At 41.3% G+C, this 18,888-nt stretch overlaps 1 protein-coding gene across 3 annotated transcripts in view; it reads left to right on the top strand.

Moving 5' to 3' along the window:
- The window catches only part of RPS6KA2 (ribosomal protein S6 kinase A2), a 330,666-nt gene that overhangs the window by 190,715 nt on the left and 121,063 nt on the right, over nt 1-18,888 (top strand). For all 3 annotated transcript variants that reach the window (XM_075924624.2, XM_006134512.5, XM_089777328.1), the window contains 2 exons: nt 6,679-6,795; nt 8,459-8,540. In XM_075924624.2, the coding sequence (XP_075780739.2) occupies nt 6,679-6,795; nt 8,459-8,540 (199 nt within the window). The remainder of the gene's footprint in view (nt 1-6,678; nt 6,796-8,458; nt 8,541-18,888) is intronic.

Genomic DNA, 18,888 nt, shown 5'->3' with positions numbered 1-18,888 from the left:
GTTTACTCCTGTGTGCTTATGACACCAAATCAGTCCACATCTGTCCTGTATTTCCCAACTGTCACTATGGTATTTCCTCTCAGATTCAAAATCTTCAAGATCTTTCTCTTAACTCCTTTCTCTGTCACCATTGGCCAAACCTAATTTCCTTCCTGTCTTCTAGGTTCAAACTTTGGGCTTCCTCTTACTCTTCTTTCTTCTTTCTCACTGTCTCTGCACCCCCCACCTCTCTGCACTGCCCCTCCCCACTCCCGCCTCCACACACAACTTTTGTTTCTATGCCCAGGCCATTGCAAAGTCCTGTTACCTTTCAGTACAGTTGTTCTGCTGTAAAATGTATAGCGTACGCATAGCCCAAGACTTCAATGAATCATATGCTATTGAAATTTCAGGCTCTTCCTCTTCCCCCTGCTTACTCATTTTCCAGTTGCTCCTGAATTTTAATATTACAGAGGACATCATTCTTGCTTAAGCATTTTTTGCAGCTGATTACGTATAGTTTATTTTACTTGGTATATTCTGGTGTCATTTACACTGCTATGGTGAGCAGCAATGCTTTCTTTTAATCCCTGAAGAAATGGAGAAGAATGGTCATAAACATTCTTTATTTGAGCAGTTCATATGCAGCTGGCCCTTCAGTGTTTTACCACTGCATGAAAGTATGAAACAACAACCAGACATCTTTCCCCATGGTTCAAAATTGCAAACACCAACTGTCTAGAAGGAAACTTGAATCTTTGATTATACTAGTTCGTCGTGAATCAATAGCATTGATTCTCTATACCTTCCTTAGGTACTTGGCTGGCCTCTGTTACCATAGCATCTGGGAACCTTTTTAATATAGTTAGCTTCACAAGAGCTCTAGGAGTTAAAGAAACAGAGCAGAGAATTGAATAAGTGACTTAACCATTGGACCATCTTTTTCTGTGAATCACATGGAAACCCCTAGAGTTTGAGGTTGCTGGGCTGGCTAGTTGCCATCTTCAAGAGCTGCTCCAGTTCCACTCATAAGTTAACATGTGCATGTTAATGGAAATAAGACTCTTTTGTTTTTAAACTGAATGGAATGTGAGAGCTATAGTTTCCAATGCCCTGTCCCTTGCAGTGTTGGAACTCGGATGACGGGGTCAGAGTGACACTGCTTTGGTGAGTAGGCTGTGGTCCCAGAAGAGTGTGGTGTTTTTAGGAAATGCCGGAGCAGCTGGGGAAGCAGAGCAAACTGAGCAAGTGCACTTGTTCCACTGTACTCATCTTCCCCTCAGCTCCTGCACCATGGGGTGTGCTGGGGGCCCGACTGCTGCCGTTATGCCACACAAGACCTCCCCATGGTGACCCCAAAGCTGTGTCTTCGGGGGATGGGGTGTCATGGGGGAGAGAGGGCAGAGCGATGGGGGGTAGGGGCAGGTCTAGAGGGCTGGTAATGGACACAACCCACTCTGGCCCACCAGAAGGCTCAGGTCTGATTGCACAATCACTCCGACCGCACTTGGTGCCCAAGCCACTGCAGGTGTTACCAGGAAGATACTAAAATGTTAGTACACGGCCACCTTTGGGGCTTCACTCTAGATTTTCTGCCTTGCATTCTCTCAAATTCACCCATGAAGCAGTGGGGCTTTCCTGTCAGGGTGGTGCGCTCCCAGGCTTTCCATAGGGCAGTGGGTTTGATGAGCTGCAGGTAGTACCATCTACTCTTGTTATAGTAGAAGCCATAGCCTGACCCGACAGTATGGATGCAATATCTCACAGGTGAATGAATATTTTAAATCTTACCCAAATACATGTTTACAGCCAACTTTTATTACTAATCTTCTTAAAAATATATGAGTATTAGTTAAAAGATCAGTTTACATACAGACATGAGTGCAGTTCTGAGATCAGTTTCATAGTAGAGATGGTGAGTTGCGGAGTGACAAAGAGTTCTTCGAATTAGTCTGTAGATTCTATCCCATGTTCCATACCAGGGTAATCAAAATTAAATGGAGATCACAATCTTAGAGCTCAATGCTTCCTCCAGTAAAGCATAAGCAGATTTGAGATTAAAAAGGATCAGGACTCAAAAGACCCCAGGCCTTCTCTTGATGGAATCAAGTCCTTAGACAAACAATAGGTAATCACTGAGACTTTAAAGTAGGTCTATTTCCTAAGCATTTCCTGTTATTAACTGCAAGGATTAACATAAGGCAATCACCTGTTTTCTATAATTTTTATGTGGTCTGCTATATACTTCAAAGAGAAATCAATATAGTAATATTATTAATATTTACAGTTCATTTAAATGTTAATTGAGAGATCAAAAGGTCTTAACAGAACACAGCATAGACAGGAACAGTTTGATGACATTGTAAATCTCCAACAATATATGTGTAAACACACAAACCCACCAATATCTACTATTATAACTCTAGAGGTTGAATGTGGATCATTTATTCTACAAGATGGCCTTTCTGGCCATGTGTCAGAGTGGGGTTTGTTTTTAGTTTTTGTTTTAAAATTTGTTCTCTCATCCTCATTCCTGGTTAATGAGTTGGAGTTAACCTCTTCTGCGTAAAATCAGTACAGGCTGAACCTCTCTAGTCTGGCACCCTCAGGACCTGACTAGTACAAAAAAAGAGAATTTGCTGGACCATAGGAGGTCACTATTGTTTAGCAGGTTTACCAACACTTCCACTGTGTACTGGGCTCTTCGAAGACATTTACGGCATGTCTACACTAGGAAATTATTTTGAAATAACTAAATTTGAAATAATAATTCTCCAAATAACTATTTCAAAATAAGCTTGTTCTTCAAGGAAAGCAGGAGTACAGATTTTGAAATAACCAGCCCATTATTTTGAAATAACGGGCATGGTAGTGTGGATGCTCCACTTATTATTTCAAAATAAGGAGGGTTATTTCAAAATAACTCCCTAGTGTAGACCATGGTTTAGGAGTAAATTAGAGCTAAATAACAGCACAGAACACTGAGAGCCAGGGCTGGTGGCTGTAAACAAATTTTTAGTGATATAATCTCTCTTGTAATTAGTGTTCTTATTTCTGTGACTACTTTTATTTTAAATTGCATTTGAATACTCAGTGGGGCTCAGCTGACAGTATTTCTAACACTGTTGCTTCGTCTGCCATTCCAGTTTTCATACCCACAAGCTAATCTTGGAGCTGCTAATGTCCGGTCCATCCTGAGGACAAGTAACACTATGATTCTTGTCCTAGGCATGAGTACCCCAGTTGAACCATCTACTGAGAGCCTTTATCTCCCCTTACATAAGAACTATGCTGCCAAAGCAAATGTTTATGGAACTCTATTCTGTGAGGTCCTAAACACCCATGCCCCCATCTCCTACTGATTTCAGTTAGAGCTGACAGTAGCCAACACATTGCAGGAATCGGCCCTATGACATTGTGTAGATAGGACTTAGAGATTTGCTAGCTGGATTGATTACCCACCAGAATTTTATACCATGTTGATTTTAGGCAACTTTATACACCAGCATTATACACTTAGCTAATTTATTTGTAATACCATAGCACTTACAGGCCCTAATCACGGACTATGACCCTGCTGCGTTAGGTGTTGTACAAATGTAGACTACAAAATGGTTCCTGCTTTGGGACCCTTAAAGTCTAAGTGACAAGGAGTCCTGTAGCACCTTATATACTAACAGATGTATAGGAGCATAAGCTTTCGTGGGCAAAGACCCACTTTGACAGATGCATGCATGTCATGCATCTGACGAAGTGGGTCTTTGCCCACGAAAGCTTATGCTCCTGTACATCTGTTAGTCTATAAGGTGATACGGGACTCCTTGTCGCTTTTGCAAATCCAGACTAACACGCCTACCCCTCTGATGCTTAAAGTCTAAATAATACTCGTAGACTTTATGATCTACTCTGACATCCTCGACATCGCAGGCCACAGAACTTCTTCCTCCCTCTCCCTCTTAGCCACTCCCGCCCTCCCGGGTGCAATGCGACCACTCTCCTCTCCATTGGTTTCAGTGTCTATTGGGAGTACAGCCCTGTGTATGAGAGGATTGCAATGTCTAACCGCAGATTTCCACATTCACAGCTACACATGTCTCTCTGTGGAAGGCTCTACCCATTACTCCCCTTGGAAGGGTGTTCCAGAACTTCGCTCCTCAGGTGGTTGGAAACCTTTGCTTAATTTTGAGCCCAAACTTGTTGATGGCCAGAGAGACTCTGCCCCAGTTCACAGACTCACAGAATCTGTGATCCTTGCCTTTCACTTCCATGGGAGGAGGATTAAGCCCATGTTTATGCAACAAAACCTACAGCAGCACAGTTCTCCCATTGTGCATCCCTGATCCTCTAGTCAGGAGACTGCTTATGGAAATTCACAAGCATCCTGCCTCTCTAGTGCTTCAGAGAACATCACGCTTGCTTCCAGGAACAGAGTAAGCAGACTTGAAGTCACTTGACATGCCTTTGAGCATTTGAAATGAAGCCAGATCAAAGCAGAATAATCTTCCATGGATAGTGGTATAAACCTATTGCTTGAGGTATTTAACACTGCACTGTGCAAGTCAAATAAGCCATATATACACATATACATATATATAGACATGTATACACATATATATGAATATTTCCAACTCTCAAAAAATCTGAGACCCTTTCATTAAAAATTGGTAGGTCTAATTTTAGTTCTTGCGTGTATCCTTTTTAACAATGTTTTTGTAGTGTTAATTAAGTCTCTTTGTAGCTAATTACATTGCTGCTTTATTGCAAGAACTAATCATTTTATAATATTCCCAGGAAATAATAGATGTTTCTAATATTCTTTCAAAATATCAAATTAGCAACACCTCAGCAATTTCACTATATTGCTATAACTATGTGACGTTAACTCAGAGGGTATGTTAAGTTCAAAACCATAATGTGGAATATGCTTCAGGTTATAGGCGTGTGACACTACTTATCAATATGAATACACAGATAGAAAACTATTATATAATTTTAATTTGCTAAAGCAACTTGAATGTATAGGAAACAGTTTGTGAAATCCTAGTCCCGTAGACAGTGGGAGTTTTGTCCCTCACTTGAATGCAGCCCAGATTTCATCCAAAATGTTTTGGAGTCAGAGAATGATAGTGACAAGTGTGAGGAATTTCATTTTGATGTATATAAAACTAGGGTTAGTTTTAGCTTTGTGGTTTTAGACTTGTGCTTTGCCAAAACAAAAACAAGATCCATTTATATTTGAGTCCAATTTCTCCTATATACCCAGAGTTCAGGAGTATGAGCATATAGGTTTGGTTTTAGCCCATTTCTGTATGAATCATACATTAGCAAAACAATAGAATGATGTTAGGTTTTGCATAATCTACCTCCCTCTCCCCCCAAAGTTCATGAAATAATAAATTCTTCTGATTAATTCGTTTTTTCTTTTTTAATCTAGTAGTTATTTTGATACATTTATGTTTTAATTTTTATTTCTTCATTCCATGTGGTGAGAAAATACAACCATTGGGAAGGAAACTACAATATATAGATTACACACAGATGAGGCAGCCAGCTAGTATATGCTAATGTAGCCTCTGAGTAAATGCTATGTACTGGACTATAGAATGGCTGTGTTGGAAGAGACTTGTTTTGTTTTATAGTGATATCAATAAACTGACTCATATGGGTGGGGAATGGAGGACATGCTTTTGGGGTTCTCACTAAGTAAAAAAGGAATATGCTGTGTTAATCAGAGACAAGTACATCTACTTGATACCATGTCTTACAGCAATGATCTTGAGCAGCTCACGCAGGTCTGGTGAATGGTTCTGTGCAGTGTCCCTTCAGTAGACACAATGACAAATCTTTATTGTTAACCAGCGTGAGTTAGCATTGGCTAACTCAGGCTCCCACTCTTGCAATACTCAAACATTTAGGCTAGTGCTTAACTTTAAGCACAGATGTTTGAAGCCTCAGGAGCCCTGTTCGGCGTTTGATGCCTGACAATGTGTTGACAATGCAAATATTCCAAAGGATCCTAGAAAACACGAGACAATGGAGCTTATTCCAGGGAGGGGAGAGCAAGGGAAGAGCAGGGAAATGTCGTCATCCTTCTGCTGCCCTGTAGCATGTGGGATTTGTAAATGTTTCTATCTACAAGGTTGCTAGTAGTAACCTTTCTTTATTCGTTCAGCTGGATGTGCAGAAGCACTATGAGCAAAGTCTTTTCTCTGTCGCCCATCTATAGTCTGAGTCTACCCTTAAAGATGATAAAGCTACAAATCTTTAAATGCTTGTAAATGATGTCTTTGGACAGATTGGGGTGTAATTGGACAGGACTGCACTAGTGGTACTGTAGCACCTGTACATAGGTTACTGAAATAAATAATAAGGTCTGTGACAAGCAGGCATCCTGAGCCCAGTCGCTTCGGATTTTTAACTCAATGTATCAATTTACAGGTTCTGTTTTTATCCATTCACATGATGAAATGTCATAAGCAGAAGCAGTGAGATGCTGACTTCTTACATTCGGACTCAATATGTTGTACTGCAAATAAGTCCTGGGATAGAAACACTTCATATTTGGCATAGAGTATTCTCCAAAGATTCTAATAGTAGGGATTTAATTGTAGAAACAAGTGTGGTGGGATTTAAATAAATATTGTGGTTTTCACTCACAGTAACAGCTGTGTTTTTTGTTGTTGTTTTTTTCCTACGCAGGAAGAAGGTATAGTGAAGGAAATAGACATCAGTCATCATGTAAAGGAAGGTTTTGAAAAGGCAGATCCTTCACAATTTGAGTTGCTGAAAGTATTAGGGCAAGGTTCCTACGGAAAGGTAATTTTCTACAGTGTGTAATCATTCAATGGACCATTTTGTGTGTAGGAAAAACCTTACCTTAATTAGTGAAACTTTTCCTGTGTGAATTATACAATGACAGAGGTTTACAATGCATACGTTCAGTGTGACTGTATACCATGAGATGACAATATTAATGCATTTAGCATTCCATAAAGTCTGCATACTACACACATTCTTATAATATGAATATCTATTTTAACTAGAGCCCACAGGAAAAGCCAGACTGGTTTCTAGCTATGCTTTTGTCAATGTCCAATGGAGCCTGGGGCTTTAGCAGAAGCTGGCACCTGATCTGCCAGTGGCACACTGAAGACCCTACAAGAGTTGCTTGTGCTGTTCTTATCTATGTTTTCCTCCACATAATGTCTGTGATCCTTGTTTAACTTTATAGTGTGTGGGTTCCAACTAGTAGCCATGACAAATGGTTACTTGGCAGTGCTGCTGGTGCTCCATGCCTCTAGAAACCTTATTTAGATGCTTAAATAAGGACTTATGTATCTACAGGCAACCACACAGACTGAAGGAATTTTGACAATTTTGTTTGAATACCACTGTACCTTGTAAGAATAATAAAATACATCATTTTGCAATACAATGCATTTTTGTTCCATTTCGCTTTCAGTTTGATGGCTATTTTGATGTCCTCTAAAACAGCACACAACGTTCCTTGACTCATTTGTTTTGGAAGGGAATGTAGACCAACTGCAATCTCCCATGCTACATAGAACAGCTGACAAATGACTAATAACTTAAGCTGATGATTTTTCTTATTACAGCCGTAAGGATATTATTTGGCTTTGCAAGGTTATATAGTATAGTGGAGGGGGAGGGGTTCTGTCTAGTACTTGAAACCATTCTATATCCTTACTGGTATAATATGCTGTGCTACTGTAAGCATGGAGCCTCTTATGAACCATTATATCTAATAACGTCCACTTTATTAGGAGTTAGAGCCCATGCTGACATGTAAAGGTGAATATCAACTCTGAAACTCCTGGGGTTTAACTAGACGAGCTTACTGTGATTTTTTTCTCTGTTCATGAAGTTTTCATAAACAGACTTGTATCTTTACAATTTTATTTGTATGAAATTTTACAATAATGATGCACACACCTGTGTCAATTTCTGGATAATTGAGTTATGTATTCCAACTACATACTTAGATTGTCAATCCTGAATAATGAATCCCTTAGAATGGTTTCTTCTCCCTGAGTCACATGGCTAAACCTTTTTAAATGGACTAAATGTTTCTGGGCACAAATAGAAAATATCTTGTTTTCTCACAAATGCAGCAAGTTATGTAAAGAACAGCCATTCCCCAGACATTCATCTGAATAGCTGTTCAGAAATCAAACATATGTCTGCAAACACAATTACTGTTCGATCAGCTTTAACTGGATGTGTAAAGAACAGCTAGTATTATTAAACATGTCATCTTCATGAGAGGGCAATAGGGTACAAAACAAAACTTACAAGGAACAACTAAACCACGTGTGAAGAAAAACTAAACACTTTCAGCTATTATTTTTTTTCTTTATAATTCTTACCATCTCAGTATCCATTATTCCCACAAATTCAGCAAATGCTATCCTCTCAAAGCACAGTACATGATTACATAGTAGATGTCTTATTTTCATAGGTATTTCTGGTGAGGAAGATCAAAGGATCTGATGCTGGACAGCTTTATGCCATGAAGGTACTTAAGAAGGCAACTCTGAAAGGTATGGATTACCAACTGGGCTGAAAACACTATCTTTCTTGTACTACAAAGTTTTGATTGTGATGTCTAGGATTTGTAGGCATAGTTTTATAGGATCTAAGAACACAAAAACATGTTATCAGCTTCTGTCATGCCATATCCTCATTACAGACTGGACGTACTAAAACTTTGCACTTTCAGTGCAACATTGTGACTTTAAATAATTGCATCCAAAATTTTGCATTGCCAAGTTATTTGCATGACAAAATAATAGATGAGGAAATGTTATCTAATAGCACCTACAGATCAGGCCATAGGTGCAGATGTTCTCATTTGCACTTGCAGGAACTAGCAGACAGTGTTATTTATGGTGACCAAATGAGAAAGTAGGTCTGAAAATTGATCCCTACAATTTTTACATTAAAAATGTTTTTATGGCTGTTTAGCCATTAAAAAAATGCTCAGTATTGTCATTATCGCTAGAAGATGCAGTTGTATTTTGTGTTCATAATAACTGAAATGCTGAGGCAAGGAGAGCAGTGCACTCATTACTATGAAAAAAGGAAATAATGAAGGGAAAGAAACTGTTGTTCAAGCTGTAATAGATAACATAACTCAACCTGAGTAGTAAAGGCAGGCTTGGTTACCATTATGGAAAAATAAAATGTTGTTCTGTTTTCTCATTTTATTCTTGTTATAGCTGTGATTGAGAGAGAGTTCAGTAAGTCAATTCAGTCTTTTTTTTTTTTTCTTCTTCTTTGCTTGTCATACAGTTTTGGGAGCCAGAAATCAAATAAGGATTTTGGCATTTTCTAATTCTGCATGACTTACTCACTATTTTGATAAGGATTATACATAGTACTTCTGGGGTTACTTTTCATTCCCATTGGAGCATTGGCATCTCTGTTGTTGAATACTGTCATGGGGTGGGAGGCCAAGTATGGGAGCAGGAGCTGGGTTCAGGCAGGAGCTCCTTCCCCTTCCTTTGTCAGCCCTGACTGAGCTGTTCCCCTGGCTTTTATACTAGGCCTGCATTTGGAGCATGCCCAGCAGGGCAGTGGAGGAGGGGCCCTCTCGGCCAAGCAGGCCTGGTTAACCCCTCCCGGGCCAGTGCGGGGTTGGTACACCCCATCACAAATACATTTAAATGTTTGTGAAGAGCAGAAAATAGCTCACTATTGGTACAAAGTAATAGTACTGAATGATTCTCATTATATATTTGAAAACTCATGAGCTTAGCCTTTCAAGAAGGAAAAGTTATTTCTGGGTGCCTAACATCTGTCAATTTGTATGTCTACAATCAGTAGTAATTGTAGGTAATCTTGATTCTAGTTAACAGTACAGTAGATGTCAAGTGGCTGATGACATGACACAGCAATCCTCTTGCAAAACGGCAGATAGAAAACTGAGCACTCATATAGCACTTTCTGACGTCAACGCCCTTTATAAACATTAATTACAAGTGCTGAAGCAGCTGCTGATCTTTCAGTTTAGAATTTATATAGAAGAGTTTGCACTACGCTATTTTCCTGGAATAAACATCCTTCTAAATATTTGATTCTCACGGATAAATATTTGTGCATGTATATGCATGTTTATAATGGAGCAAATCCTCAAGTCCTTTTTCACAATCAAATTCTGCAGTACCTCAGTGGATCAAAACTCTAAGTGTTCGCCACCTGTAAAAATTATTTTTGTCCTGTGAGAAATCTGAGGAAAGAACACACAGCTTGTTACTATTTTGAACCCACAAAAACATAACCTTTCCTGTATGAGCATTTTATTTTTTTACATCCCCAGATAGATGTGTAAGGTCCTTGGATCATGAAGGACCTCTATGCAGCACCAACCAAGTATATGTTCATCAGCTAACAAATAATAAGATATATTGTCTGCTGTATGTTGTGGCTGTGTTTTAGGCTTTGGCTACACTTGCAGTTGATCAACACAACTTTTGTCATTCATGGTGCTTAACCCTCTCCCACTCCCACCACCACCATCAAAAACAAAAGTGTTGCTGTGGCAAATGCAAACGTGAACATTCTCCTGCCAACAAAGCTAAAGCTGCTCGTGGGGCCAGAAGTGTTTTGTTGGCAGAAGTACTGACAAAAACCATTCCCATACATTGACTTTTAGCAATGGGGCTGTATTGACACAGCCTTGTGGCTAAAAGCTGCGTAGTGTAGATGTAGCAGAAGTCCCAGATATTAGAGAAACAAGGTGGAACAGATTTGTTTAGCATAAGTAGCTAAAATACATGTCAGGGGGCCATTCAAGATGAAGTGCCCTGTTAACACCTTTCCAGTCATGGAAGTAGAGGGTGAGGTTGTTAGCAGGTCACAGAGTGATGCAAGAAACCATAATTCCAGTGTCTGTCTTCAGTCTGTGATTTTTAGTATCCAGCAAAAAAAATTAAACTCATCGCAGGCTAGTCTTTTGAAATTGGTGTGCAAGCTTATTTTGAGGATGAGGGCTCAGAGATCAGATCCATGGGTGGTGGGTATTAGAGGCACAGCCAAGTGTGGCCTGCTCACACTCCTCCCCCAGTTCTCCTCCTGCTTCTAGAGAGCTCTCTGTCCATGGCTGGACTCCCAGCCTACCCATGCTCTCGACCCGGGGAGGCTGGAGCCAAATTGCCCTGCAACCTTGCTCTCCAGGGCTGGGAAGGCTGGGGCTGCACTCAGGAGCCAGTGACCAAAATGGAGGGATTGGGGGCAGAGGTCAGCAGCCACAAAGGGGACGGGGGGAGAGGGACTGAGCTCAGGTGGGCATTGAAGGGGCAGGGCTGGAGGCTAGCATTCTCAAGCCAGTTTTTCACTCACTGCCCATGGTCAGATGAGTGATCACTTTTGTTAAAAGTATTGACCCCTAGGTAACATGATTTTGTGTCTTATTATGTTTCCGTGCAGGCCTGCTGATGGAGTGGGAAGGGGGCAAAAGGGACAACAGCTCTGCGGCACAACAATTCAAAAGGGCCATGGCTTCCGGCCACCACCACTGTTGCTACTGTGATGGTAGCAGCAGCCAGAACCCCGGGCCCTTTAAATGGCTCTCAGGGGTTGGGGTGGCATGCTCCAGGCAGTACTACAGGCTGGCTGGGAGGGCATAGCATGGTCCAGGCAGTGCTTAGAGCCAGCTGCCCCCAACCCTGCACCTTCTGCATGAGGGCCCCCTTTCCAGAAGTATGGAGCCAGTCTCCTCCCCCCTTGCCCAGAGGCTTAGCAATTCTGTTGGCCCCCCGGTTTCTGTGTGAGTTCCTTTTGAGAAGGTAGTAATTGTCTGGTTTTACCCACATTGCTGTTGGGGTATTAGTGCACTGAATGTGTGGTGCACCACATGGTGTGACACGCAACTGTAAGACACGTGCATCTTGAAAGATGTGCCATGGAAGATGTTGACCTTGTAGCTGTGGAGCGATATGCATCTGTTCAGGCAGGGTCTCACACTGCTTTGAGTTGGCATAAATTGGTTCTGAGGAGCTTGTTTCTGGTGATGAGCTTGGAAGTAGAGGGTGTAGTTTGAAGGCCAAGAGAAATTCTACAGAATTCTACATTATCTCTCATGAAACCTCCCCAGAGGCCATCTGCATGCTTCCCAAAATACACAAACGAACCCAGGGACACCCGTCATCCCTGGTCTTGTCATTTACAGACAGAATATTGGGACTTTTAGAAACCATCCTCAAACTACTCTTCACACAAATGGCCAGCTTCCTCCAGGGCACAATCGACTTCTTCCACAAACTCTACAATTAATAGCCTCCCTCAGAACACCATCATTGCTACCAATGACACCTCCCTATACGTCAGCATTTCTCACACTGATGGCATCACTGCCTCCTGCCGGTCTCAAATGTTTACAAAACAATGGACCACACTCAGTTGTCTATTCCAAACACATTGCCGAACTCATCCACTTCATCCTTGCCCATAACAATGTTATCTTCAACACTAACTGCTTTGTCCAAACCCTGGCGATATGCCAGCCTCTTCAGTGCCCCACAAAAGCAGTGATACACCTGCAGTGCATTGATCATCATTTCATCCTCTGGACATGTAACCTATGTCTGCTTAGTTTGGCACTTTGACCCCCTCTAGCAGCACCTAGCCCGGCTAGAGAGCAATGAGTCTGCTACAGGCTTGACTAAGCGCCACATGGCAGTAAAGGCTCATATGCTAATTGTCAGAGGTCTCAGATTCGATCTTACCTGCAGATGACTGAAGTCTGTTGGCATTACACACAAGCTACCTGGAATCCAGACAACTATATCCACAAGACCTATAGTTAACCACACCTACACACCAAGAAATCTGTTAGTTACATCCAGGCACTTGGTTTCCCCATAAAATGCTTCAAGGAAAAGCCCAGAATATACATCCTAACACACTTGAGATATTGCACTGGAGAAGTAGACTGCAATATGCAACTGGCCACCCAGCTACCTCTAGAAAACCCACTTCAAAACAGAAATAAACACTCCTCCCTCTGACCACACACACCTATTTGTTATCTATCACCCCACACTGGAACCCACAAGGGTATCATTAAACAATTACAACCCAAACTTGATGGAGATGCCATACAGAAAGAAATGTTTCCTGAAACATCTCTTCTGACATTTAGATCTCCCATTTCTCTCCCAGCTTGTCATCAGAAGCAAGCTCCTCACAGATAAGGACATACCAGCCCAACACTGCACCTGATCATACCAGAACAAGAGGTGCAAAACCTGTAGACAAATCTTCACGGCTAAGTTGACTAATTCCTCTGCAACACAAAACACCATTTTAAGATCCATGCATGGTGTAACTCCTCCAGTGCACTAAATGCCCCAATAACAACAATAGGGTGATATGAGGCAATGAGCAAGTTCTTGAAGGAATTCCCACGGAAAAAGAAGAGACCAAAAACTTCTTGTCATCCTGTGGGGGAGCACTTTTTCACAAAGAAGTCAAATATGCAGTGATCCTCCCCCTCAAAAGAAACCTGAACAACACTTTCAAAAGAGCAGCCTGCAAGCTTAAATTAATAAAATAATGGACTAGATTTTTGGCTGTGTATAACAACCTATAACCCACTAAATCCTCTTCCCCTTCTGTTTTCCTGCTTCTTTCTGCTGATCACTTCCATGACTGGAGGGCTGTTAATTGGCCACTCCACCTTAAGTAGTCCCTTGAAATGTGTTAATTCCATGTGGAATACAATTTGCTCCAGACACTCTGAGTATGTTTCCCATGCCTGAAGAAGAGAGCTATGTAAGCTCAAAAACTTGTTTCTTTCCCCTACAGAATTTGATCCAATAAAATATACTTGCCCACCTTGTCCCTCTAATACAGGTTGGACCTCCCTGGCCTGGCACCCTAGGGACCTGAGTGGTCCTGGAACTGGGAGTTTGCCACACCAAGAGAGGTCAATGCTCCCCTCCTGTTGGCTCCTCTCCTTGAGGGATCCCCTGCTAGTGCTGCCTGGCCACCCCGGTCCCATTGCCATTGGGGATTTCCTGGGGTTCCCCCGCAGGGGCTGCCAGGACAGCTTTGCTGCTTCTGGGGACTCCCATGGCCTAGCCCCACTTCCACCGGGGATTTCCCAGGAATCACAGGCCAGCACCACTGCCATCAGGGCTCCCTGAGCACTGCCTGGCCCCACCGATGCCAGAATTGCCCTGAATGGGGCGGAGATTCCCCAGCTGCCGCCTGGCCCCACCGATGCCGGGGTTCCTTGGTTCGGTCATGGATGTTGCCGGACCAGAGAGTCCAAGATTTGGGAGGTTCAACCTGTAGAATACATTAGTATTTCTAGATCACATGAGGTGGGGAATTAAAAGTTAAATGAGGGCCAATCAATTTTAAAAGGCCTGTAGGTTCAGTTCTTTTCATATATACATCTCAGAGCTTGGATGATTATTTCAGAATACACACAACTCTCCATCAAAACTTACTCTACATCAAAACATCCCACCAGATCTATCTACCTCCTACCATACCATAACGTGTCCTCCTCTCCCTGCATTTCCACAACAGCACTGTGCTTCCTAGAATACTCCACAGTGGCATCTCTGACATTTAGTAGTAACACCTGGAAACTGTCTCAGGAATATTCTATGCCAGATCTCAACGCTGCTCTTTTCCGATGAGTCACACTGTGGAGATTCCACAATCAGAGGGGATGAGTTCACTGGTTTTTGTGCCTCCAGCTACTTGATCCTAAGGCAAGCGCAGGGTAAAGAACAAAAGTCTGTAGATCAAAGGTGCAAGGAGCTCCATATTAGCTACTACAAACATGTAATCTGCCTCGAATTAACTGGCAATCCATTCACTTGAGATGCGGAAGTGAAGGCAGCCCAGAAGCCAGCTGTAGGAAGGGAAATATTAAAAGAGCTGTAGTGAGAGTTGCTGCCAGTGACGTTTCAAAGAGCTTGGCACAGAGGATAATAGGTTTGACAGCTTAATTTGATCTTTAAGTGAATTCTGAATTATCCCTGCCCACCCACACCAAGTAGGGCTGGAAATCCCTCCAACTGCAAGTATTTATTACCATGTCAAATGATGGGCACAAATGCTTAAGTGCTTGCTCGCACCACATTCAGTAATTACTGGCAAATGCATAGCTGCCCAGACTTTGCTGCTGTTTCAATCCTCGCTGCACTGAACAGCATAAAGCTGAATGTAAGGGGAAGCCCCATGAGTAAGACTAAGACTTTGTCATGGATATTTTAAGTAAAAGTCATGGGCTGGTTACAAGCAATAACCAAAAATTCATGACAGCCTGTGTCTTGTCTGTAACTTTCACTAACATATCCATGATAAATGGGGAGGGAGAAGGGTCCCACACCTAATCAGCTGAGCGGTCCAGGGGCCCCACAGGTTGGCAGCTGAGCAGCCTCAGGTGGTTCCTCCTGCCACCCACATGGCTGAGAGGTCCTGGGGTCCCCACCATGACCCAAGGTGGCTGAGAGGTCCAATGCCTTCCCGCAGACTGATACCTGTGACTAGTAGGAGCTCCAGAGGACCCCTGCTTCCCAGCATCTGGGAGCTGCAGGGGACCCTGCCACCAACAGCATAACTTTACAACAGCACGAAGGAAGGGGGTGGGGCAGAAATTATAGCTTTTATAAAAGGGGGAGGGGTCTGCCAAAAACTTTGTACCTGTTTGGAGTAGTCTGAGGTGCTCGTCTGTGGATACAGAAAGAGGGTGAGTTGCTCAGTGCATGTTTTAATTGTGTGTTACCCACTTCTGTTGAATCTCTTATTCTTCATCAGTAGATAATCCCTCCAGGCTAGTTATACCTCGGTAGTCAGCATGATGCCAGAAATCAGAGAAAGCAAAGGTTATTGTAAAAACAGCATAGAACCTTTCACCTCTAGCCATCAATAGTTTCCAGCATTCATAGCTCACAGGGAGTCAGTTCTGTACCAACTGAGCTCAGTAATTCAATTATTACTGCATATAGAGAAACATAGTATTTAGAGATGGACAATGGAGTTCCACCCCCTGCCAGAACAAATGACTTCCTCGGTAGTGGCTTTATTGTATATTAAACTGATATTAGCTGGTAGATCTTAGTCTGGAACAGTTGCAAGGCTATGGGTACTACACACGAACTTTCATGAAAATAAAAACAATGACCAGTATTAAATACAATATGTATGAATAGCCATATATTTATGGCACGGATATTTAATAGTGTAAAATGCTACAATTTGTTAGAGATCAAACCAAAGCTAGTTACTTAATGACCTGTTGCCTTCTGTGGTTGCTGCTGGGTTCTCAGCACTTCTGAAAATCGGACCGTTTATTTAGGACCCTAAATAAGGGTATAGGAATCTAATTTTAGGCACTTCAAGGGAAAAGCTTTGGTAATATTTAAAATTTAGAAAGAGCTGCTAGATAGATACTAAATGGGAATACAAGGCTGCAATAAGGAATATTTGTGGAACTTAAACTTGGAATTTTCTGACTTTCAAAATGTTTAGTGTTTCTTTTTAAACTGTGGCATTCTCGTGAGGTTTGGTTGTTTTAGTTTTTTGGTTTTTGTTTAATTTATATTTCAGGTCCTAAAACTGTGTTAAAGTACTGAATTTCTTTAGTGTTGAGAATGTTTCTTGAAAATATGTTTTTGGAAAACAAACAAGACTATAGTTATATGATTAGCAAAAAGACTAGAGGAGTATTTCAATGAAGCAGGGCTGCCCTTTGCTTCTGCTAAAACCAGTGGGATAGAAGCACTGGGGCTCCTCTATATTCTACACACGACACACAGCAACGGCAGATTTTATTAACTTGATTCTCATGTTGTTCCTCTGAAGGTGTTCTCAGGCAAACCTGATGGAGCCTGTTAAGGTTCAAAGTTCCTTTAGCAGGAGCTGTTTTGAATCATGTTAATTATAAACTCCACTAAACAGATCTGAAGAGCTTGTTGTAATGGAATACAAGGGCTAACGGTGGAGTTCACAAAGAATGAAGAGCTTACACATAACATGTCTATCTCCCAAGTTTCAAAATTCCTTGAACAAATGCCACTATCTGTATCTACAGAGTTTGTGATTTTCTTAAGCCAAAGGTAATTTGGTTTATGGTGATTACAGCTGTGCTGACTATACTGTAGAATTTACAGATTCTGAAAAGCCTAAAGAAAAATGTATTAATTTGCTGAGATCTCCAAGTGCTTTGCATTTAAAATATTCATAGCAAACCGCAAATTAAAAATGTATAAATAAAAAACCCCAGGCAGTAGATGTCACTCAGAACACTCCGCTTATGTAGCTTATATCTTCAATCATAAGGTACCATGTCTCCCTCGGTTTTCCCCCTCACTGTGCCTGCCTTCGTTTCCTGTTGGTGATTCTATAGTTTAGCTAGCCCCCAAGACTTCTTTGGTTCTGGTGTAACAAGTCCAGTGAAATAACGTGTGTATAGAGAATCTAAACATCACACCTCATCATCACACCATGCTGCGTTTACAAATAATACATGATTTAAATAAACTAACTTCACTCATTGGTGCACAGGTGCAGACTCCCGCACTATTGGGCTCTTCCCCAACCTTTGTTAAACATGTGAAAAGCAATGACTTTCATAATTTCTACTTTTCAAGCCCAAAACATTGTCTCTTCTTAAGCCCTCCCTCATCCTTTTATTGTCCCACAAAAGCTGTTTCCAGGCTTTCCAACACCCCTCAAGGACCATTTCCCCAGAGACAACAACAGTAGGTTCCATCCCCTTCAAGTCAGGAGACCCACATTAGATCTTCTCTAGTCACCCACCATTCTGAGGGAAGACTGTTGCTTATGTTTCCCTGACAACCCCATTGCTGCCTAAGGTATAGGTCACTTACTCCTTGAGAGCCTAAGTCCCAGAATGTCAATGGTTCCAGATTTCCAGAACCTGAAAAATAGAAAGAACTGGACCCTGAGATGAAAAAACAAAATGTAGTTTATGTTCTTAATGGATCACTTAAAAGATATTTCTGGGAAGAGATGTAGCCACAGGTCATAAAGAAAAATAGCCATGGTTATGCAAGCTTATTGTGTGTGAGCACATATATTCTGAGACTGTCACACTAAAAGGGAGAAATGTAAGTACTGCTGCTAGTATTGATTGTAAAATGATTGTCAAAAAGCCAACATAAAGAGTTCACAAGTCAAAACATTTACTAAACCCTCCCTGCATATAATATCATTGCAACTTTATTTTTATTGGCTGCTTTTTTGCAAAAAGATTCTTTAAAGAACGACTCATTTGCTTCTAGATCTTAATTTTTGTATGTGTGTATTTATGCTTCTTGCTGTTTCTTTAGCTATTTAGAGCACAGGATCAGATTTGGATGAGAGGGCAATTTCTGTCTATAAAAATAAATTCTGAGGACACAGCAGTTGCAAGTTTATATTGTCTGTTTCTGTTCAAGCCAGCTGGAAATTCTCATTGTAAAAGGTCTCATCAAAAGCATCATCCAAAGGATGCATTTAGAATTGTTAAAATCTTGTGCTAAAGGGAAAAAATCCCATTGCTAAGGACTTTAAGAAATGACATAGCCCAAGAGACTTAAAATGGTGCTGTCCTATGGAGTATTTTTAAATAGAAACTCAGTGTTACTCAATAGAATGATACCTACAGGGCAGAAGGAATTATAAAAGTGTGTCTGTGCTTCTTTAAATAACTTATTGGTTGGTCTGCCCTTCTTTAAACAATTGATGGAGCCTCTCAGAAGACCGAATCAGAGTAGTTTTCAAAAGTTATAATGTGACATATGGACAGAGAAATGTCTTTTGATTGATTGAATGTAGAGCCTCATTTTACTCAGCCAAAAATGTATCAGTCTGGAAAAGTGCATTCTACTAAACCCCAGGGAAAATAATCCAAAATACATAGGA

This window comes from Pelodiscus sinensis, chromosome 3 (genome assembly GCF_052426305.1).
Source record: "Pelodiscus sinensis isolate ZL-2025 chromosome 3, ASM5242630v1, whole genome shotgun sequence".
NCBI lineage: Eukaryota > Metazoa > Chordata > Testudines > Trionychidae > Pelodiscus > Pelodiscus sinensis.
This window is presented reverse-complemented; position numbering and strand designations above follow the sequence as displayed.